Source organism: Orcinus orca, chromosome 14 (assembly GCF_937001465.1).
Source record: "Orcinus orca chromosome 14, mOrcOrc1.1, whole genome shotgun sequence".
Classification (NCBI taxonomy): Eukaryota; Metazoa; Chordata; class Mammalia; order Artiodactyla; family Delphinidae; genus Orcinus; species Orcinus orca.
In genome coordinates this window covers 41,983,128-42,005,401 of record NC_064572.1, presented here as the reverse complement: position 1 = coordinate 42,005,401, position 22,274 = coordinate 41,983,128, and the positions used below count along the sequence as shown (strand labels likewise).

The window sequence follows — 22,274 nt, the reverse complement described above, 5'->3', positions numbered from 1 at the left end:
TGGGCTTTCTCTAGTTGCGGCGAGAGGGGGCTACTCTTCATTGCGGTGCGTGGGCTTCTCATTGAGGTGACTTCTCGTTGCGGAGCACAGGCTCTAGGCACGCGGGCTTCAGTAGTTGTGGCATGCAGGCTCAGTAGTGTGGCTCGCGGGCTCTAGAGTGCAGGCTCAGTAGTTGTGGTGCACGGGATTAGCTGCCCTGCGGCATGTGGGATCTTCCCAGACCAGGGCTCGAACCCTTGTCCCCTGCACTGGCAGGCAGAGTCTTAATCACTGCGCCACCAGGGAAGCCCTGAATTCTTAGTATATTAAGGAAATCAGCCTTTTGCGTTTCCTTCATGACTAATGATCATTTTTCATGTACTTATTTGGTAACAGTATAGTTTCTTTGGTGACATCCGCTCACATTTTTTTGCTCAGTTTTAATCGGGTTGTTTATTTTCTCACTGAATTTTGAGAGTTCTTTATTCTGGGTACAAGTATTATATCAGACATATTTATTGCAGACATTTTCTCTGACTCTGTGGCTTGTCTTTGCATTCTCTTAACAGTGTTTTTTGTAGAGCAGAAGTTACTGGTTTTGATGTAGTCCCATTTTATCAAATACTTCTTTTATGACAAGGGAGTACACTCCTCCCTAGGCATCCCCTTCATTGGACAGCGCTAATTGATTTGTTAAAGAAAATATTTATTTATTTATATTTACATATTTATTTATTTAGCTGTGCCGGGTCTTAGTTGTGGCACACAAGATCTACATTACATCGTGTGGGATCTTTAGTTGCGGCATGCAGGATCTTTTAGTTGCGGCATGCAGGATCTTTTAGTTGCAGCCTGTGGGCTCTTAGTTGAGGCATGCGGGATCTAGTTCCCTGACTAAGGATTGAACCCGGTCCTCCTGCGTTGGAAGCGCAGAGTCTTAACCACTGGACCACCAGGGAAGTCCCTCTAATTGACCTTTAATGCTCATCAGTCCTTTTAGTTTCTATGAATTTGAATGATTTCTACACATTGAATAAGTTTGTTCTCTCTTTGCATGACAGCCACTCAAATTAGAGGCAGCTTGCCATGTAATGGTGGCACACACCCCCCCCCACACACAAATTAAACTTTTCTCGGTACCTCAACTGTATTTCATGGGTCATGGTCTCCAAAGCCACTTCTCTATCATCTGTACAGTCGCCTTAGAAGTCAGAGGTTTTTGTTTAAATTTAGTATTTAGCACATCAGGTGATACGCACTGCAATTTGCCCAACACATTAGATTTTAACCTCTTCATCTCATCTAGACCTCTTATATTAATGTGGGTTAAGATGGTTTATCTGCTTTAGTATTTCAATTTTCAGCAGCCACCACTAGGGGTAGTGTAATGTGTATTAGAATTTGGTATGGTTCTTTTTATGAGATCTCTTGGTCATTGGTTTAATTGGCAGCCTTTGTCGTCATTGGCCTCTCTGGGCTGCCTTTTCTTTATCTATATAATGATGGGTTTGGTGAAAAGTGAAAGGAAATATCTTCACTTTCTTCTAAGAAGGGTGAAGGTAGTATATATGCTGTTTGTATATACAGACTAGCATACAGTTACACAGGTGTGTGTGTATATCCATCTTCAATAAACATCAATTCATAGTCAGTCTTATTTTTATTACCACCTACTCCCTTTCAACAGTGGATTATTTTGAAGCAAATTCCAGACACTGTATTTCATACATAAATATAATTCTTTTTTTTTTTTTTTTTTTTGCGGTACGCGGGCCTCTCACTGTTGTGGCCTCTCTCGTTGCGGAGCACAGGCTCTGGACGCGCAGGCTCAGCGGCCATGGCTCACCGGCCCAGCCGCTCCGCGGCATGTGGGATCTTCGCAGACCGGGGCACGAACCCGTGTCCCCTGCATCCGCAGGCGGACTCTCAACCACTGCACCACCAGGGAAGCCCATAAATATAATTCTTTAACAGCTCAGCACTCCAAAAAAAAGATAACTGTAGGATCACTGTTACAGTTTAAGGTACTTAATATGTACCTTTGTTAATTTTTACTTTTTTTTTGTTTTTTTGGTTAATTTTTACTTTTAAGACTTTTGAATAGACTATAGACAATATAAAATTCAAGAGGTATGGAAGACTTTCCCTTTATCCTTCTGTCATCCCTTTCCCTAAGGGCAACCATATCTGTAGACCTGCCTCATTCTTTTTAACAGCTATATAGTATTCAGACATGTGGTTGTATGATAATTTAGTTAGTTCTTTATTGATAGGTATTTGTATTGTTTATGAAAGCAGAAATCAGGAAACAATGTTCCTTGTTGCTTATGTTATTCATACTCATGGAGAGTTATTTGTAGAGTAAATAAAACAGCTTGCTTCAGGGTCAGTCTATTTCTTTCATATGTACATTTTTAATTTTAAAAAGTATTACCAAATTGCTCTCTGTAGTGATTGTACTAAGATATACTCCTACAGAAATGTAGTTTTATTTATTTTTATTGCTCTGCAGTATTTCTTTGTATTAATAGACCACTATTGATTGTACTGTTAATGGATATTTATATTTCTTTGTTTTGGAATGACGTCATAAGTGTACTTCCCTTATGTTGAACCACGTGGAATGGCGAATACTTGATTATTTTAAAAGTGGAAGTTTCATATGGTTAAGTTTAATAAGTCGTTTAGTGCACATATGCATACATTTCTTTTAGGTAAGTACTTTGAAGTGGAATTTCTGGGTCATAGGATAACTGTTATGTTTAGCTTTTGTAGATAATTCGAGAGTGGTTGTTCCCATTTCCATTCTGAGCAGTTGAAGTTGCTTTACCTCCTCCGCAATACTTGGCACTGTGAATTTTAACTCTTTCGTTGGTTGTTTAGTAGCATCTCATTATGGTTTCAGTGGCATCTTTCTGATAACCAATGAATGTCAGTGCCTTTTAATATATTTATATTTTATATGTTTATTGAATATCCTTTTTTATCAAGTGACTGGTCAAGTCCAAGTCTCTTGATCATTTTTCTATTTTAACTTTTTATTGGGTGTCTTATTGAGTTGGGGCATTCTTTACATAGTTGTAATCAACCCCCCACCCTGCCCCGGCCACCCCCACCCACACCCACCCACCCACACCCACACACAGACACACACACACCCACAAACACACACACACACACACACTCTCACTCACTCTCTTTCTCTCTCTCTCTGGTATGGTAGTTCTCTTAAATAGCGTTTTTTGGTGTGTGTGTGTGTGTGTGTGTTTTAATCTTTTCTTGGCTGCGCTGAAGCATGTGAGATCTTAGTTCCCTGACCAGGGATCGAACCTGTGTCCCCTGCAGTGGAAGTGTGGAGTCTTAACCACTGGACTGCCAGGGAATTCCCTAAATAGTGGTTTTCTAATGGACATTTAATTTTCTTTTTAACATCTTTATTTGAGTATAATTGCTTTACAATGGTGTGTTAGTTTCTGCTTTATAACAAAGTGAATCAGTTATACATATACATATGTTCCCATATCTCTTCCCTCTTGTGTCTCCCTCCCTCCCACCCTCCCTATCCCACCCCTCTAGGTGGTCACAAAGCACCGAGCTGATCTCCCTGTGCTATACAGCTGCTTCCCACTAGCTATCTACCTTAATGTTTGGTAGTGTATATATGGACATTTAATTTTGATGAAATTTCTTTTGCTTTATGGTTAAAGATACAAGATGTTCCAGTACACATTATTGAATAATCCTTCCCATAGAGATTTGAAATTCTGCAATTAACATATACTGATTTCCCACAGATATTTTGCTCCTTCTCTTGTCATTTACCAATTAAAAAATGTATTTTGGAATGTTTGAAAACCGGCTAAAATTATAGATACTCTCCCTGAAAAATGTGTGCACAGGCATTTTTTTCACACAGTGTCACAAGGTTTGCAGAACCCGTGAAATCATTTCATAAATCTCTGATCAAACCTCCCTTCCCACTTTTTAAATACTTCAGAGTTCACTTTACGCATGGAAGCCTTAAATTATCCCACCTGATTATTATCCTGCATAAACCCATATATACTCATATTATTGCAAGTACTGATGTGTTTTTATTTTTAAGGGAATCATCTATTTCCTTTCAAAATTAAGAATCTTAAGGGAATAATAGGCATTTAATTAATCTTTAATGTGAGGTTGCTTACTGTTTTTTAGATAAGCAGAATGAGGCTCAGAGAGGAAATTCGACTTGCCAAATTTTTACACATCTAGTTGTAGTTTTAGCTGTGTGGTTCAATACCATGTTTCTCAAATTCCACATAGCCTTTATTATGCTAAATTCCCTCCCTTGTGTAATACCGAATATGCAAAAGATTGAGTACCTATCCAGTGATACTAAAATCTAGTGATATTAAAAAGCATTTATTAAGTATCTTTGCAGATGGCGCTAGGCTAAGTCTTCTGCTAAAAACTTTCTACTTATCCAATCTTCACCCTTTAGGCTGAGGAAGAACAGTAGGCGTTAGAGTGTAGTTTTGGATTCCTTGCTTGAAGCTGATAGACACAGGACCTAAGGGAATATTGATGAACATACAGGTTAAATTCCACTAAGAAATGTCTCACTAAAAGATTATTAAAAATATATTTTATATGTGGCAGAGTTGTAACAGCTATGATAATTTGCATTTGTGTGATGTTCTGTAACCTGCATATATCCTTAGATACATTATCTTCTTTTATCTGTTCAACTTGTCCTTGAGACAGATTTTATTAGCTCGTTTTTTCAGATGAAGAAATTGTCCCAACTTCTTTTTTTTTTTTTAATGTTTATTTTATTTTATTTTTGGCTGCGTCAGGTCTTAGTTGCGGCTCGTGGGATCCTCCGTTCTGGCCTGTGGGCTCCTTGTTGTGGTGTGTGGGCTCCAGAGTGCATGGGCTCTGTAGTTGTGGTGCGTGGGCTCTCTAGTTTTGGCCTGCGTGCTCAGTAGTTGTGGTGTGCAGGCTTAGTTGCCCAACAGCATGTGGGATCTTAGTTCCCTGACCAGGGATTGAACCCGAGTCCCCTGCATTGGAAGGTGGATTCTTAACCACTGGACCACCAGGGAAGTCCCTGTCCCAAGTTAAGGTGACTTGCCTAAGGTCATTTTAGCCACTAAGTGGCAGAGCTGACACTCATCCATTTAACTCCTAAACTGTTACCTTTGCTAGAAATACATTACTGTTTATATAGCTAGTTTAGATTAAAACAGAGTAAACACTGATATTTATCTTCTCTGTTTACAAAAAAAAAGAGGTGTGGGGGCATACCAGGTTGGACATTTGAGCAAAGATAGATGAGTATGCTTCCTTGCTAAGGTGGTGTGAGTGAGCCTTGTTGGCATACAGAAAAGAGTTTAGCCACCTAAGAACTGGAAATAAAGAAGATTTCCGAGTAGAAATGTTGCAGAAGCCCTAAAAGTGTCTCAATAAAAGCCATTTTAAAAGAAAAAAAAACCAACTCATTTTTATTTCCCCTCCCCACCCTTGATGTTTTGAGATATAAAGTGAGTTTATCTGACAAGGAAGCTGGGATGTTTGAGGAAGGAGGGCAGTTGAAAGTAATTGCTATTTTGCATTTTAGGACAAGATAACCTTGCTTTCTCTTCTGAAGGTATAGTTAAGAATATTTCTTAAAGACCTAAATGATGAAGGACTGTAGAAAGTATTTATTTTACATATCAGAATACTGTTGTGGAAAACTTAGATAGCTTTTCTTGTGCAGAACTCTTTGTTGATTAAATTAGTTTTTATCTGTGCAGTGTATTTCTGAAGTTTAAAAATTATATAATATACTTTAATAATTAATCTGTAGGATTGTTTATGCTATATAATTGAATACATGAATAAATTGTATTTACTAGTGACATAACTTTTAGTGATAATACTTCTTTCTCTAAGGCTCTTTATTATTCTTTGCACTTAAATTTATAAGGTATACTCACAACAGTTAGATTTACATATGAAAGGCAGCCCATGAGAATAGTAACTGTTAAAACACAACACATATTCTCTGACTTTAGGGGAAATGGGAGTGGTAAGTAAAACTTGAAGTAGTAATTTTTAAAAACATGGATAATAAAGTTTACTGTAACATAACCTTTTTTTTAAGTCAGAAGGATGTTTATTACATAAAACAATTAGAAACAGCTTAAATAAATTTTGTGACATTAAGACAGTAGAATGCTATGTAACTATAAAAGTGGTGTGGTATAACATTTAGTGACATCTCATAGACGTCTGTATAGCTAGGCATGCAAAGCATTCCCATAGTCATTTTTTAGCAAATAATTCCTTTAATAATGCTGTAAAGTAGTATGGGTCAGTGGATTCCCTTTTGAGCACAGGAGGAAATTGAAGCCCTCAGGAAAACGCCCAAAGTTAAGGGTCTTGCCTGAGCTCTGTAGGGCTAGTTGGTTAGGGCAACACAAGTCTCCAAATTCAACTACTAGTGCTCTTTCCACTTGTTATAAGAGCAGTGGTATCATTTCTTCAGGTTTGGTTTTAAACTTGGCTTTGCTTCTGCCCCTTTAAGAAAGTATCAGATGCCAGAGTCAGCTTTTAATTCTTCGCTTTTCAGTATTGTATACTTAATGATTTGGTACTTCTGAGATTATGAAAACTATAGTTCCTTGCCTTTGGTTGGAAAATATCCAAGAATAAAACAGGTATACCTATAAATTAGTTGCCTTGTAGAGGTAGGTAAATATAAATTACATTTACACCCATTGGGTAGCATTAAAAATTGTACAGTGAATTCATGTAAAGCATCCCTTTGCTTTTATTTGATGGTTTGTTAATTGAGATTTGTAGATGACTTTTCTTAAATGTAGGTTTTTTTTGTTTTGTTTTGTTTTTTGGTAATTTTATTATTTGGCATAAACATTTTTTTTTTTTTTTTTGCGGTACGCGGGCCTCTCACTGTTCTGGCCTCTCCCGTTGCGGAGCACAGTCTCCGGACACGCAGGCCCAGCAGCCATGGCTCACGGGCCCAGCCATTCTGCGGCATGTGGGATCCTCCCAGACCGGGGCACTAACCCGTGTCCCCTGCATCGGCAGGCGGACTCTCAACCACTGCGCCACCAGGGAAGCCCCTGGCATAAACATTTAACCCGACTTTTCCTACTAACAAGTGCTTGGAGAATTAATTGTAGTACCAGTTTGAATCACATTTCCATCTCATTTAGAAAAATTTAAAAAATATTTCTGATGATAAAATTAAAGACAACAGAAATGAATTTCCCAAGTACAAAATGAGTAGGCAGTTTAAGATTTACCACTGGCTGATATGGATAAATAACCACTGTAGCCATGTAACTTAGGCATCAGAGCCACTGTTTAAAAAAAAAAAAAAAAAAAAAGAGCCTTGAAGTTGTATGGCTTTTAGCATTAGAAAAAAGAATGGAAAGCAGAAATAAAGAAACCTGACCCTGGAACAGGTTTCTAGACAGAGCTGGCATGCCATATGGGCAACCCTACCCCAGAGGAATAGACACTGCCAGAATGTTTTCATTAATTGTGTTACATTGTTAAGGTTCTATTAAATAATTTTTAAACATCTTTATTGGAGTATAATTGCTTTACAGTGATTAAACATTTTTATTTGAAAAATCCATAGTATGTCTTAGAAGGTTTGGCTGAGTTATTTATATGTCATTCTGAATTGATCCTGTTTTTTAACACTGCTGAAATCTCTTGAGTTTAGGGTAACAATTTTAAGGGACTTGGATGCCTAGGGAGAGGTCACTGGAAGACATGAGAGCTGTATACTGGAAGGGGAATTATCAGATATATAAACATTTATTTTTTTCACAATTTAAAATTTTTGCAATTTTTTCATAATTGTACTATTAACCAAATGTCCCTTTTATTTGTTAACTTTTATATTGCTGTCACTCATATTTTTATCCTTTGACTTATTTTTCATTTTTATAGATAAAGTGGAGAACTTTAGTGAAGAACATGAAAAAAATAGTCACCATATTTACAAAAATGCTGAAGACAGTACTAAGAAACCCAATGCAGAAACAACAGTGGCTTCTGGATACAAAGCTGATGAAATCAAAGAAACAAATGATACTTGGAACTCCCAGCTTGGAAGAAGGTCAGAATCTCCATCAGAAACATCTTCAATCAAGGGATCTGTAAGAACTGGTTTGTATGAATGGGATAATGACTTTGAAGATAGCAGATCAGAAGATTGTATTTTAAGTTTGGATAGTGATCCTCTTTTGGAGATGAAGGATGAGGATTTAAAAAATCGGTTGGAAAATCTAAATGAAGCCATTGAGGAAGACATCATGCAAAGGGTTCTTAGGCCAAGCAACTGTAGGACGTATTGTAGGGCCAATAAAGCAAAATCCTCACAAGGAGCATCAAATTTTGATAAGCTAATGGACGGCACCAGTCAGGGCTTAGCCAAAGCAAACAGTGAATCAAGTAAAGATGGCCTGAATCAGGCAAAAAAAGGCAGTGTAAGTTGTGGGACCAGTTTTAGAGGGACGGTTGGACGGACTAGAGATTATACTGTTTTACATCCATCTTGCTTGTCAGTTTGTAATGTTACCATACAGGATACTATGGAACGCAGCATGGATGAGTTCACTGCATCAACTCCTGCAGATTTGGGAGAAGCTGGCCGGCTAAGAAAAAAAGCAGATATTGCAACGTCTAAGACCACTACTAGATTTCGACCTAGTAATACTAAGTCTAAAAAAGATGTTAAACTTGAATTTTTTGGTTTTGAAGATCATGATGAGACAGGAGGTGATGAAGGAGGTTCTGGGAGTTCTAATTACAAAATTAAGTATTTTGGCTTTGATGATCTCAGTGAAAGTGAAGATGATGAAGATGATGACTGTCAAGTGGAAAGAAAGACAAACAAAAAAAGATCTAAAACGGCTCCATCACCCTCCTTGCAGCCTCCTCCAGAAAGCAGTGATAATTCCCAGGACAGTCAGTCTAGTACTAATAATGCAGGTAAGACTTAAAAAAAAAACTACAAGTAAACGTGTTTTTCAGGCTTAAGTAACAGCTACTTAGTTTCCTCCTGGATACTTAGTTTTAGCTTGTTACTACATTTAATTTTAATAGGAGTACCTATTTAGTGCCAAAGATTACCTTATCCAAAGATAACAGCATTTAAATGTTAATAAAGTCCCACCTTGTAAGGAACCAGTTTGTAAATTGGGGAGTCTTTTCATATTTGTATTTTAATTCTACCATTAGCACTTGAGAATTTTAGTATGTGTCCGTGTGTGTGTGTGTGTGTGTGTGTGTGTGTGTGTGTGTGTGTGTGTGTGTGTGTAGGGATAATGAACATCTTGATATTTCAGTTTTGAAAAACTAAATGCAATGGAAACATAAGGATAGATTTTGGTCATTTAGAACTATATTGATACTAGGTGGTTGTAATGAGGGAAGTATTAGAAAATTAAAATAAAAAAGCCTAATCAATAAATGTTAAAAATTCTAAAGAAATCTTAAATTTATGAAGTTAAGATTAAATCTTAAGAATCATCCTCGTAAGTTGACTTAATAAAATTAAAAAGTGCTAGTTAAGTATTTATACACTCTTACCAGTGAAAAATTAATTTGTCCCTTAAGATAGTAGGAGCAGTAATGACTTGAAGTCCTTGAGGAGTTGATAGTCTCCACTGAGAGACAAACAAAAGAAATAGGTTAGCTTTGCTATGAGTAAGTCACTACTTGACAAGGGCTTTGTGAAGTGGATTGACTGTTGAGCGACGAAGAGTATGCGAAAGCCTCTGGGATACAGGGGTTATATTTATTTGTATTTAACCAAATACAGTTTTCCTATATCAGTTTACTTGTTAAATAGAGCTTTTGTCCTTTTAGGGTCATAGAACAAGAGTCATTATGGTGAATTAGAACTATCATAGTAGGGACTTCCCCTGGTGGTCCAGTGTTTAAGACACCACGCTCCTAGGACTTTCCTGGTGGCGCAGTTGGTTAAATCCACCTGCTGATGCAGGGGACACGGGTTCGAGCCCTGGTCCAGGAAGATCCCACATGCTGCGGAGCAACTAAGCCTGTGCGCCACAACTACTGAGCCTGTGCTCTAGAGCCTGTGAGCCATAACCACTGAAGCCCGCACACGTAGAGCCTATGCTCCGCAAGAATAGAAACTACCGCAATGAGAAGCCCACGCACAGCAGTTAAGAGTAGCCCCTGCTCGCTGCAACTAGAGAAAGCCCGTGCACAGCAACAAAGACCCAGTGCAGCCAAAAATAAATAAATAAATAAATAAATTTTAAAAAAAAAGACTCCATGCTCCCAATGCAGGGGACCTGGCTTCTGATCCCTGGTCAGGGAACTAGATCCCTCATGCCACAACTAAGAGCCCACAGGCTGCAACTAAAGATCCCATAGTATTCTTACATACAGATTTTCTTATAGAGTGTATCATACTTGAGGCTACCTACCATTTTGCTTCATTTGGCCTAAAAATAGGTTTGCTAGATTAGAATCGCTAAAGCTAGAATTACACAGGAGTAGCCCCTAGGAGCCCGCCTTACTCCCCACTGCAAAAAAATAAGAGTATTTTCAGAATTCAACGTTGTGTTGAATTGCTTCTGAAGAACTGAAGTTTGCTGCAGCCTTGCTAGTCACTTGAGATATGACTGGGTAGACAGCTTTACATTTGCTTTCTCAGGAAGATGGTTAGTAATTATGTACTGAAACCTGAGCTCCAGTTCTGCTACAGCCTTCTTAGCTCTTATCCTAACCTTGATAGCAAGTTATCGTAAATCATTAGGCTCCCTTTGAAAAACATCATGTTGATAACAAATAATGTTTAAAAATGAGAGACTGTTTGATTGATATATCCAAAGTTGGAATCTGAGTCTTCATACACTGTATGAAACAGCAAACATTTTTAAGGGTTGGGACAGAGAAAAGTCTTCCTATTTTTTTTTTGAGGGGGGAATTGATAGTTCATTTTTATTTATTTATTTACATTTTTGGCTGTGTTGGGTCTTCATTTCTGTGCGAGGGCTTTCTCTAGTTGCGGCGAGCGGGGGCTACTCTTCATTGCGGTGCGCGGGCCACTCACTGTCGTGGCCTCTTTTGTTGCGGAGCACAGGCTCCAGACACGCAGGCTCAGTAGTTGTGGCTCACGGGCCCAGTTGCTCTGTGGCATGTGGGATCTTCCCAGAACAGGGCTCGAACCCAGGTCCTCTGCATTGGCAGGCAGATTCTCAACCACTGCGCCACCAGGGAAGCCCAAGTCTTCCTATTTTTAAAAAAATACTTATTTATTTATTTAGGCTGTGCCGGGTCTTAGTTGCCGTACACAGGATCCTCGTTGCCGCGTGCAGTCTCTTTAGTTGCGGCATGCGGGATCTTTAGCTGCGGCGTGCAGAATCTTTAGCTGTGGCATGCGAACTCTTAGTTGTGGCATGCACATGGGAACTAGTTCCCTGACCAGGGATCGAACCTGGGCCCCTTGCACTGGGAGCGTGGAGTCTTAGCCACTGGACCACCAGGGAAGTCCCCTTCCTATTTTTTTCTTTTTTGTTTTTGTTTAGGCTAGAAAAAAATATAGCCATTTGGAAATTAGTGTAATCCTTTGGTTAGTATTGTGGGAGTACCACAGACCACTGAACTACATTGTACTAGGTCATTCTGTATCTTGCCAAGGATAGCTATATCCTTTTTTGGGGTTTTTTAAAAATGTGGCCTCTTCAGATGTAAGCAGGCATTCTTTGAAGGCCAACATGATTAAGTGTACTTAAATTCTAGAAAAATGTTACAGGTGCATATCACCTGATGATGTGTGTGTGTGTGTTTGTGTGTGTGTGTGTGTGTGTGTGTGTGTGTTTAAACTAGACCATGCCAGTGTTAATGTTGATAGATAACTAGCAGTTATATGAACTTCGAAGAACAAATTATTCTGGAAAAGAATTGATTTTGCCAGTGAAACTGGAGCACATACACAGCAACTAGGTTTCTGATTTTCTTTTAGAGTAGGGGACAAGCAGGGAGTGAGCATGGGAGAATGAGACTTAATATCATTGGAGTATTTTGTCAACTCTGTGGTGCTTTTATTCCTTTTTTTTTCTCCCCACAATGTTCATAGGTTGTCTGGTAGATAATTTGAAATAATAGAAAGCTAGCTAGTTTTGATTACCATTTCAGAAAACTTGGATTTTACAGAGGATTTGCCTGGTGTGCCTGAAAATGTGAAGAAGCCCCCAAATAAACAAGGAGATAAATCAAAGGAAAATACCAGAAAGATTTTTAGTGGCCCCAAACGGGTAAGTAAAGCACTATCGGTGATTTGTATTATTGTTGGAGGGCTCAGCTCTTTTTTTATTTAAAAATTACTAACAAACATCATGGCAATTAAATTTTGTCTTTCAGAGGATATATGTAAATTATTTTTTCAAAGCATTGTAACCATTTTTTGAAGTGTGGTAAAACATATATAACATAGTCTTTATTATATGCAAGTGTACAATTCAGTGACATTAAATACATTCATAGTGTTGTATAACCGTCACTGTTACCTATAACCAAAACTTTTTCATCGTCTCTAACAAAAACACTGTACACATTAAACAATAACTCCACCTTGACCTTCCCAGCCTCTGGTAAACACAGTTTTACTTTCTGTCTCTATAAATTTGCCTATTCTAGGTGCCTAATATAAGTGGAGTCACGCAATGTTTGTCTATCTGTACTTGGCTTATTTCACTAAGCATTATGTTGTCAGGGTCCATCCCTGTTGTAACATATATCAGAATGTTTCTTTTTTATGGCTGAATACCAAATTTTGTTTATCCATTCATCTGTAGATGGACAGTTGGGTGGTTCTCACTTTTTGGCTGTTTGAGTCCCTGCTTTCAATTGATTTGGATACTTAAGAGTGGAATTTTGGGGACATATGGTAGGTCTTCGTTTAACTGCCAAAGTGTTTTCCACCTTGACTGCACCATTTTTATATTCATATTAGCAATGCACAAGGTTTCCAATGTTTCCACATCCTCACCAACATTTATTTTCTGAGTTTTTTTTTTTTGATAATAGCTATCCTAATGTGTGGGAAATGGTATCTCATTGTGGTTTGATTTACATTTTCCTAATTATTGATGTTGAGCATCTTTTCATGTACTTGCTGGACATTTGTATATCTTTTTTGGAGAAATGTCTATTCAGTGCCCTTTTTTTTTTTTTTTTTACATTTTATTTATTTTTGGCTGTGTTGGGTGTTCGTTTCTATGCGAGGGCTTTCTCTAGTTGCGGCAAGCGGGGGCCACTCTTCATCGCCAGTGCCCATTTTTGAATCAAGTTGTTTGGTTTTTTATTGTTGAGTTATAGGAGTTCTTTATATATGAATGTCTTATTAGATACATAATTTGCACATAGATGTTCCTATACTGTGAATTGTCTCTTTACTTTCTTGGTAGTGTGCTTTAATATCAGTGAAGTCCAGTTTATCTATTTTTTTCTTTTGTTACCTGTGCTTTTGGTGTCTTATCTAAGAAATCATTGTCAAATTGGATGTCATGTACCTTTTCCCTATGTTTTCTTCTAGGTTTTATAGTTTTAGGTTTTACATTTAGGTCATTGATCCATTTTGAGTTAATTTCTGTATATAGTGTAAGTTAAGGGTCCAACTTCATTCTTATGCATTATATAAGTCATTTTAATATGGTCCAGCATAGGTATTGAGAATAATTTGCTTGACTTTACCTTTTTTAAAAAAAAATTCCTTTACTTAAATAGCTTGTATAGTGTTAAACAGTTTTATTATTGAAAATTGCAGTTAGAAGTTGTTGACATTTTTTGTAGATTGAACTACTTTTAAGCAACTAAAGAATGAGTGTGTCCATATTATCTGGCCTCGTTTTATTTTTATTCTTTTACCTCTGTAAACAGCCAGTTAGGAATCTTTTCAGAGTGATTGTGTTATACTTTTGCAGCCCCAGGTGCTCACCCCCCACCAGAAAAAAAAAATGCTTAATGCTCATTTCAACAGAGCTAACTTGCTCTGGAGCCAGGGGCCAGGGTAGTGTGGTATAATGGCTATAGCCCTTAATGCTTAGGTGAGGTTTTGGTTTATAAAATTGTGTATGGCATGTGTTGATTTCTAGTGTAAAAGTTATACATTTTTTGGTCTCAGGATTACTTCACATTCTTAAAATTTTATTAAGAATCCCAGAAAGCTTTTGATTATATATGTTATATTTATCAAATTGGAAGTGAAAACATATTTCAAAGATACTTATTAATAATTCACTTAACAGTAACCCATTACATGTTAATATAACATTTTAGCGAGAATTATTTTCTTAAAAATGTGGTGAGAAGAGTAGCATTGTACATTTTTTGCAAATCTCTTTATAAAGTTTGGCTTAGTAAAAGACAGGTAGATTCTTTGGGATTAGCAGATGCAAACTAGTATGTTTAGGATGGATAAACAACAGTATCCTACCGTATAGCACAGGGAACTCTATTCAGTATCCTGTGATAAACCATAATGGAAAAGAATATGACAAAGAATATATATAACAGTCACTTTGCTGTACAGCAGAAATTAACCTAACATTGTAAATCAACTATATTTCAATAAATTTTTTTTTAAAAGAGCTAGATTCTTATATCCTCTATATTCAGTATTTTTCATTGTTGTTTTAGTTGAAAAATATGAAGAAAATCCAGCCTCACATAGATAAGTAGTTGTATTTTAAGTAGCTTTTTCAGATAATTATAGACATTCTTCGTTGACATTACACCAAAATTGGAAAAAAATGGGAGTTTCTTTTATAAATAAATAAATAAATAATTTTATTTATTTATTTATTTATGCGTGCCTGTGTTGGGTCTTCGTTGCTGCGCACAGGCTTTCTCTAGTTGAGGTGAGTGGGGGCTACTCTTCCTTGCGGTGCGTGGGCTCCTTACTGCGATGGCTTCTCTTGTTGCAGAGCATGGTCTCTAGGCGTGCATGCTTCAGTAGTTGTGGCTTGTGGGCTCTAGAGTGCAGGCTCAGTAGTTGTGACGCATGGGCTTAGTTGCTCCGCGGCATGTCACATCTTCCCGGACCAGGGCTCGAACCCATATCCCCTGCATTGGCAGGCGGATTCTTAACCACTGCACCACCAGGGAAGCCCCAGGAGTTTTTCTTTTCTTTTCTAATATTTATTTATTTACTTATCTATCTATCTATCTATCTATCCATCCATTTATTTATTTATTTGGCTGTGCTGGGTCTTAGTTGTTGGCATGTGGGATTTAGTTCCCCAACCAGGGATCGAACCCAGGCACCCCCTGCATTGGGAGCGCAGAGTCTCACCCACTGGACCACGAGGAAAGTACCTACCCCAGGAGCTTCTTAAAGATTAGTTGTAACTTGGAGTCTAAAACCGTGCCAGTGAACCTTTCATAATGTTGCATTAAAATCTGTTGGTCTGTCTTGCCTTTGAATGGATCTTTTACACATGCATGCTTTGTAACATTATACATTGGTCATTTGGAAAATACTGGTTAGACTGATTTATCTAAATCTTTCAGTGGTGACACACTTCATTATACAGTATCAAAAATATCATTAATATCACTGTCAAACTCATTAGAAAAGTCTTTTAAGTATTGGGAAGCTATCAAGTTCACAGTTCTCCAGAATTTTAGTTTTTGCTTAAAAGTTGAAATTTTTTCATTGGCAGAAAATACTTCAGGGAAAATGACTGGCAATGACAGGCCTACTTTGTTCATTTTTGAGAAAATGTCTGCATAATACCCAAGTCTGTATAAGCATAGTTTGTCAGTTTTTTAAGTAAAGAATGGTGTTCAGGAAAAAAGTGGCTGGTTCAGCTTGAAACTTGAGCCAGTAGTGGTTTTTTTTGATACAACCACACTTTATATGCAACAGAAGTGTTTTAGGCACACTGGTTTTGTCACATAGACCATTAGTGCACTTAGGGTTACGATTTAATCACTAATTTTCACTCCTTTATCAAGGGCTTTTTTCTTATGTGAAACTGGCATTTTATTTTTTAACTATGAAGTGTGTAGCAGTGAAGAATATGACTACTTATATACAGTTCAGAGCCCCTGCCTTGATTCATGCTAAGACACCAACAGCTTTACCCAGCATTGCTTTTGCACCATCCCTGCAAATATCAACGAAGTGAAAAAGGCAAACAACATATTATTATTGTGAAAATGGTTTTGTCTTTGTAGACACCCTGGAAGAGTTTCCTGAGTCCTTTAAAGCATTCTACTTTATTTCTCCCACCTCAACTTTTTATTATAAAAAGTTAAAATATACAGAAAGTGTAAAAAAATGTGATGAATAACTATATTCCTCTATCTAGATTGATCCCCACCCCCCCACCAAATCGTCATAATTACACACAGTCCCCTTCCTCTTCCCCTTTTTCTCTTCTCTTCATATGTGTGTGTGTGTGTGTGTGTGTGTGTGTGTGTGTATTATATAACATTTTTCCTGTCGTATTTGAAAGTTGTTGAGATAGCATGCATTTCTTAAGAAAAAAGACAGTCTCATACCTAACTGTGGTTATATGATTGTAATACTTAAGAAAATTAGTAATTCTTTGATATAATCCTATGTCCAGGCCATATTCAGTTTTCCTCAGCTGTCTCCAAAATGTCTTTTAGTGCTGTTTTTCTCCCCAAACTATAATCATTTACTTGTTATGTCTCTTTAATCTTGAGCAGTCCCCTCATCTTTTTAAAATTCCCCATGGCACTAGTTTTTTGGTTTTTTTTTTTTGCTTTTAAGAGCCCAGGATATCTGTCTTGTAGAATGTTTCACATTCAGAATTTATCTGATTGTTTCCTGATGATGTAAGTTGTTACTCCACTATATTAAAGTAGTATGGTGTCATAGAACACTGGAAGTAAGTCTCTACGTTTGATTAGGCTGAGGTTTAAACATATTTTGGCAAGAATGCCTCAAAGTCATATTGTGTATGTTGCATCACATCGGAAGGTATGTAATATCTGGTTGTTCCATTCAAAATTGTTTGACCACCTATTGAAGGTTGTGACTACTGGATCTCCCCAAAATAAAAGTATGTTTTTCCTTTTATAATTTAATTAGTAAGCTTCTGGGTGTGACTCTGGCAGCACGTGAATATTCTGTTCCCCATTATTGTTTTACCTCATAATTTTAGCATCCATTGTTGATCTTTGCCTGCATCAGTTATTACACTGATAGTTACAGAATGGTGAGTTTTCTAATTGCGATTTCTTCTACATTTAATAACTGGAATTTTGTAAAAAGGAGTTTTCTTTCTCCCCATCCCAACCCCGAACTTCTATCACTATAGACTCAATAATTTTTACTTATTAAATGTATTTATAATAGATTTGGCCAGAGTAAACCATTTCAAGCCATTTCTTGTGTCCTTTTGATATAGACCCATCATCTTTGAGCTTTTCTTTTGCTTTCTGCACGAAAGATGACCCGGACTTATCTTGTGCTTTCAATCATGGACCCATCCAAGGATCCTTGGTTCTTTTTGTGGGGATTAGTACTTAGAAACCCAGAACTAAGTGCTGGGTGTGTTCATTGCTTCTAGGCTCTTTCACTGGACAGAGCTATGAAATACATTGAAAAATAAACTGAGTTCATACTGATAGTTTCATTTCAAATCTAACATTTCAAAATTTGGTACTTAGCTTTCTTTATTGTACAGCACACATTACTTTTTAAATTATAACACCAATATTATTATGAACAGTAAATACACTAAGTGAAGTTAAAATTTCTTTCCAGTTTTTTGTCTTTAGATTATTTCACTAATGATGAAGTCATAGTAATGTGTTCAAAAGTTTTGAAGTAATTTTTATCTTGTGTATGTTAATTCAGTATTCAAGTTCATATGTACTTATTTATGTTCATTTTTTTAAACTTAGTTTTAAACTTAATATTGGATATATTTCTTTCCTACTAACACAACTTAGGAGGCAGCAGTGTACATGTACTTGACCCGATTACGAAGGAATCTCTCCGGCCTAAAGTAAATCAGGTCATGCAACCAAGTAGGCAGAAGACCTATTTACTGTTGATGGATAGTGTCAGAGGAAAATTAAGAAAATCATTATTAATTTATGAAACCAAAAGAGCTATGAGATTGAACTCATTTAAAAGATGTAATATAAGTAAAGCCTGCCTTAAAACAATAGTCCTGATTTAATCCCCAAAGAGGCTTCAGTAAATGTTTTAATTTCCTTTTAAACCTCCTATTGAAAGATTTGCCCAAAACCCTCTTTAAGTGGAATTGTGTCCGAAATTTTTTCACTTAGATACTACTACTATTTAGGTGGATCAGTAAGATTCAAAAATGAGACTTTGATCCAGAGTGTTATAGTACTTTAGTAAAAAGTAATAAAAAATGCTTTAGATCCCATGGAAGTTATGTATCCTTATGAAAATATCTAGGTAAAGAATTTAGAAGCCTCCTTCAGGAAGAGAGCAGCAAGAAGTTAAGCAGTATAAAATCCCTAGCTCTTAAAATAAATAGGTCATCCATTTGTCTTCAAGACAGCTAAAAGACTACTTAAGAGTTGTTTAAAAGGAGAGAACCATTGAGAAACAGAAATAGTGGAAATTTAACCTTATTGAGTTTTGATGAGTATAAAGGAATACAGGAAATAAATGGGATCAAAGTTTTAAGCATTTATAGATTAACAGAGTGAAAAGAATAGATTTGTTTCATATGTGAGAAATCAGGATTCATGGTTTCGATGTAAAAAAGGATAAGCTCAGTTCTCCAAGGAGTTTTATGTAGGTTATCCCCCAAATCTCCAGAGAAAAAGGAAAGGCAGGGGTCACTAGGTAGGTGGGCATAGGAAATGTACTCAGCAGTTGTTCCATTTCTCCATTATAATAGAAATACCCTCCTGTAGCTGATAGGTCAGTGGGAGTATCTGGGTCTTCTGCATTCTGATTAAAGGCACTAATGACCTCATTTCTGAGTGGTAGAGAGGTGGCCCACGTCTTGTAGTGGCAAATTTTCCTCCTTACCCATCAGGCTTTCTTAGCTCATGTTTTGGATTGAATAAAGCTGTTGTGGAGGGTAGCCCTGTACATTGGAGGATATTTAACAACATCGCTGGCCTCTACCCACCAGATGCTAGTCCTGTTTTCCCCTGCTCTGTGCGCCTCCATTTCAACCAAAAATGTCTTGGACATTACTAAATGTCCTATGGGGGTCAAAATGGGCTCCCCTCTCATTGGGGGTATGTGTGTGTATGTATGATTTGAGAGTAAGTTGTAGACTTAATGCTGATTACTCCCAAATACCTTAGTCTTTACTTTCTGAAAACAAGAGTACTCTACTCTATAGCTATAGTATACCCATCAAAACCAGGAAGCTAATAATAACATTGATATAGTAATTCAGTCTAATCCACAGATCCCATTCAGTTTTACCAATTGTCTCATTAGTGGCCTTTATAGCAGAACAAATCACACATTACTCCCCCCTCCCCCACGTCTCCCAGAGAAAGAACCCATGATCCAATCCAGAATCACATGTTGTATTTAGTTGTCACAAGTCTCCACCCTCCTTCTGTCTGGAACATCTGTGTCTTTCCTAGTTTTTCCATGGCTTTGACATCTTTGAAGAGTTAAAATCAGTTATTTGTTGAATGTCCCTCAGTTTGTGCTTGTCTGATGTTTTCTCCCGATTAGATTTAGGTTTTGTGTATTTGGTGGAAATACCTCAGAAGAGGTGCTCTGTTCTTACTGCATCATACCAGGTGGTGCACAATGTCACTTTGTACCATTGCCATTGATGTTAACTATCCCTTGAGGCCTGTCAGGTTCCTCAACTCCTCATCAAACTTTTACCCACTAGTTTTAGCATTGATTTTTGCCTGAATCAATCTTTACTATGATGGTTGTTGAATTTTTTTTTCTAATTACATCCTGCCTTCTCTAGTTGTTAGTAGTTGGCCTTCTACTGGTAAGGTAGATTTTTTTCCTCTCCTTCATGTATATAAAAGAATATATGTATTTATATATTCATTATGTAGTATATACATTATATATTCATTTATTTATAAATTTCTTTATATCAGTATGAACATGGATTTCTGTTTTATTCAGTCATTTGTTACTGTTATTTATTTAAATGATAGTACTGTTATTATTTCGATACTCAGATTTTCTTAGACTTGGCCTGTTCGTGGTTTTTCAAACTGGCTTTTAACATGGCCCACCACTTTGCATTTCCTTACTAATGACACACAAAGATGTTCAAGGCTCATGATGCACATTCCCAGTTGTGGAATCAACCATTCCTCCAAGGACCCCTGTTTTCTTTTAGTGGAGAATGATCTTTAAAATTTGGTCGCAAAGTATGGTCATTTCTTCTGGGGTGTCATTGCTTCTAGGCCTTCTTTGAGTTAACAGAGCAAGGAAACACGTGAATATATGCATTTTCTTCCTCTCTCCTTCGCCACCCCCCGCCACCACACAGACACATACTTACTTCATATCTATGTATATTTAGAACCATGAGTTCACACTGATACCTCCAATTCTAGTTCAACACCACATGTTTTATTCTAGCCTTCCCACTTTGCACATTTTACTTCTCTTTGCCGACAGTGAGGAATCTGCTTCCCAGTATCCTCAATACATTTACGTATTTGCTCAGTCCTCTTGTATATAGCCAATTTCCTGACCACACAGGCCATCTCCTCAGCTTTAGTGCCACCAGCCAAGAGGTCCCTCTTCCCTCTCTCTATCTTCCCATGTTAGAAAACATTAACTTGGGAATTCCCTGGTGGTCCAGTGGTTAGGACTCTGCACTTCCATGGCTGGGGTCCCAGGTTCGATCCCTGGTCAGGGAACTAAGATCTCACAAGCTGTGTGGTGCAGCCAAAAAAAACAAAAAACTAACTTTTTAAGCTTGCTGGCTGTGAGAATTTTCCCCAACACCTCACCAGGTATATAAAGAATTCTGTTCGTAACAGAATTGAGGGCTGGCTGGGTAAACACATGTGGCAGAAAGAAGATGAGGAGGTAAAGTAAACTTCTGGTAAGAACATATTTGAAATGATTACTCAGAAAAGTTGTCACTTACAAGGGAGAAAAGTAAATATAGAGTTTGAGGCATTAGCTTGAAACATACCTGGTTTTAAGTACCTGAGCCTGAGTACCTGTTGTTTCTGTATGTGGTTTTATCATTTGATAATTTTTTAAAAAATATTTATTTATTTATTTATTTATGTTTGGCTGTGTCGGGTCTTCGTTGCTGCACGCGGGCTTTCTCTAGTTGTGGCTAGCAGGGGCTACTCTTTTTTTTTTTTTGTGGTACGTGGGCCTCTCACTGTTGTGGCCTCTCCTGTTGCGGAGCACAGGCTCCAGACACACAGGCTCAGTGGCCATGGCTCACGGGCCCGGCTGCTCCACGGCATGTGGGATCTTCCTGGACTGGGGCACGAACCCGTGTCCCGTGCATCGGCAGGCAGACTCTCAACCACTACGCCACCAGGGAAGCCCGGGGGCTACTCTTCGTTGTGGTGCGCAGGTTTCTCATTGTGGTGGCTTCACTTGTTGCAGAGCACAGGCTCTAGGCACACAGGCTTTAGTAGTTGTGGTGCGCGGGCACAGTAGTTGTGGCTCGTGGGCTCTACAGCGTAGGCTCAGTAGTTGTGGTGCACAGGCTTTGTTGCTCCGCAGCATGTGGGATCTTCCTGGACCAGGGCTCGAACCCGTGTCCCCTGCATTGGCAGGCGGATTCTTAACCACTGCGCCACCAGGGAAGTCCTGATCATTTGATAATTTTAATGTTTTTTTTTTTCTTTCAGTGCCGTCTTATTTCTGATCACTGGCTACAGTTTCCCTGAATCCCATTATTTGTAGTTGCCATATATTGGGTTGGCTAAAATGTACGTTCAGTTTTTTTCCATAATATGGCTCTAGTAGTGCTTAGTTGTCATTAACTTCATTTGAAACAATTTTGTTAGATTGTATGTGACTGTCGTATCAGCGTGCATTTAAAAAAAAACAGCAGGGGCTTCCCTGGTGGCACACTGGTTGAGAGTCCGCCTGCCGATGCAGGGGACACGGGTTCATGCCCCAGTCTGGGAGGATCCCACATGCCGCGGAGTGGCTCGGCTCGTGAGCCATGGCTGCTGAGCCTGCGCGTCCGGAGCCTGTGCTCCGCAACGGGAGAGGCCACAGTAGTGAGAGGCCCACGTACCGCAAAAAAAAAAAAAAAAAAAAATCAAAATTGGTGAATTTTTGTGTAGCCATTTTAATATTGAAGATGGAA

At 37.9% G+C, this 22,274-nt stretch overlaps 1 protein-coding gene across 2 annotated transcripts in view; it reads left to right on the top strand.

Annotated features, from left to right (window-relative positions):
- WAPL (WAPL cohesin release factor) overlaps nucleotides 1–22,274 on the top strand; it is a 77,531-nt gene that overhangs the window by 17,111 nt on the left and 38,146 nt on the right. Inside the window, exons 3-4 of one of the 2 annotated variants that reach the window (XM_012534209.3) lie at nucleotides 7,933–8,976; nucleotides 12,175–12,275. In XM_012534209.3, the coding sequence (XP_012389663.1) occupies nucleotides 7,933–8,976; nucleotides 12,175–12,275 (1,145 nt within the window). Of the gene's footprint in view, nucleotides 1–7,932; nucleotides 8,977–12,156; nucleotides 12,276–22,274 lie in introns of both variants that reach the window. The other variant, XM_012534208.3, reaches the window with a different exon arrangement.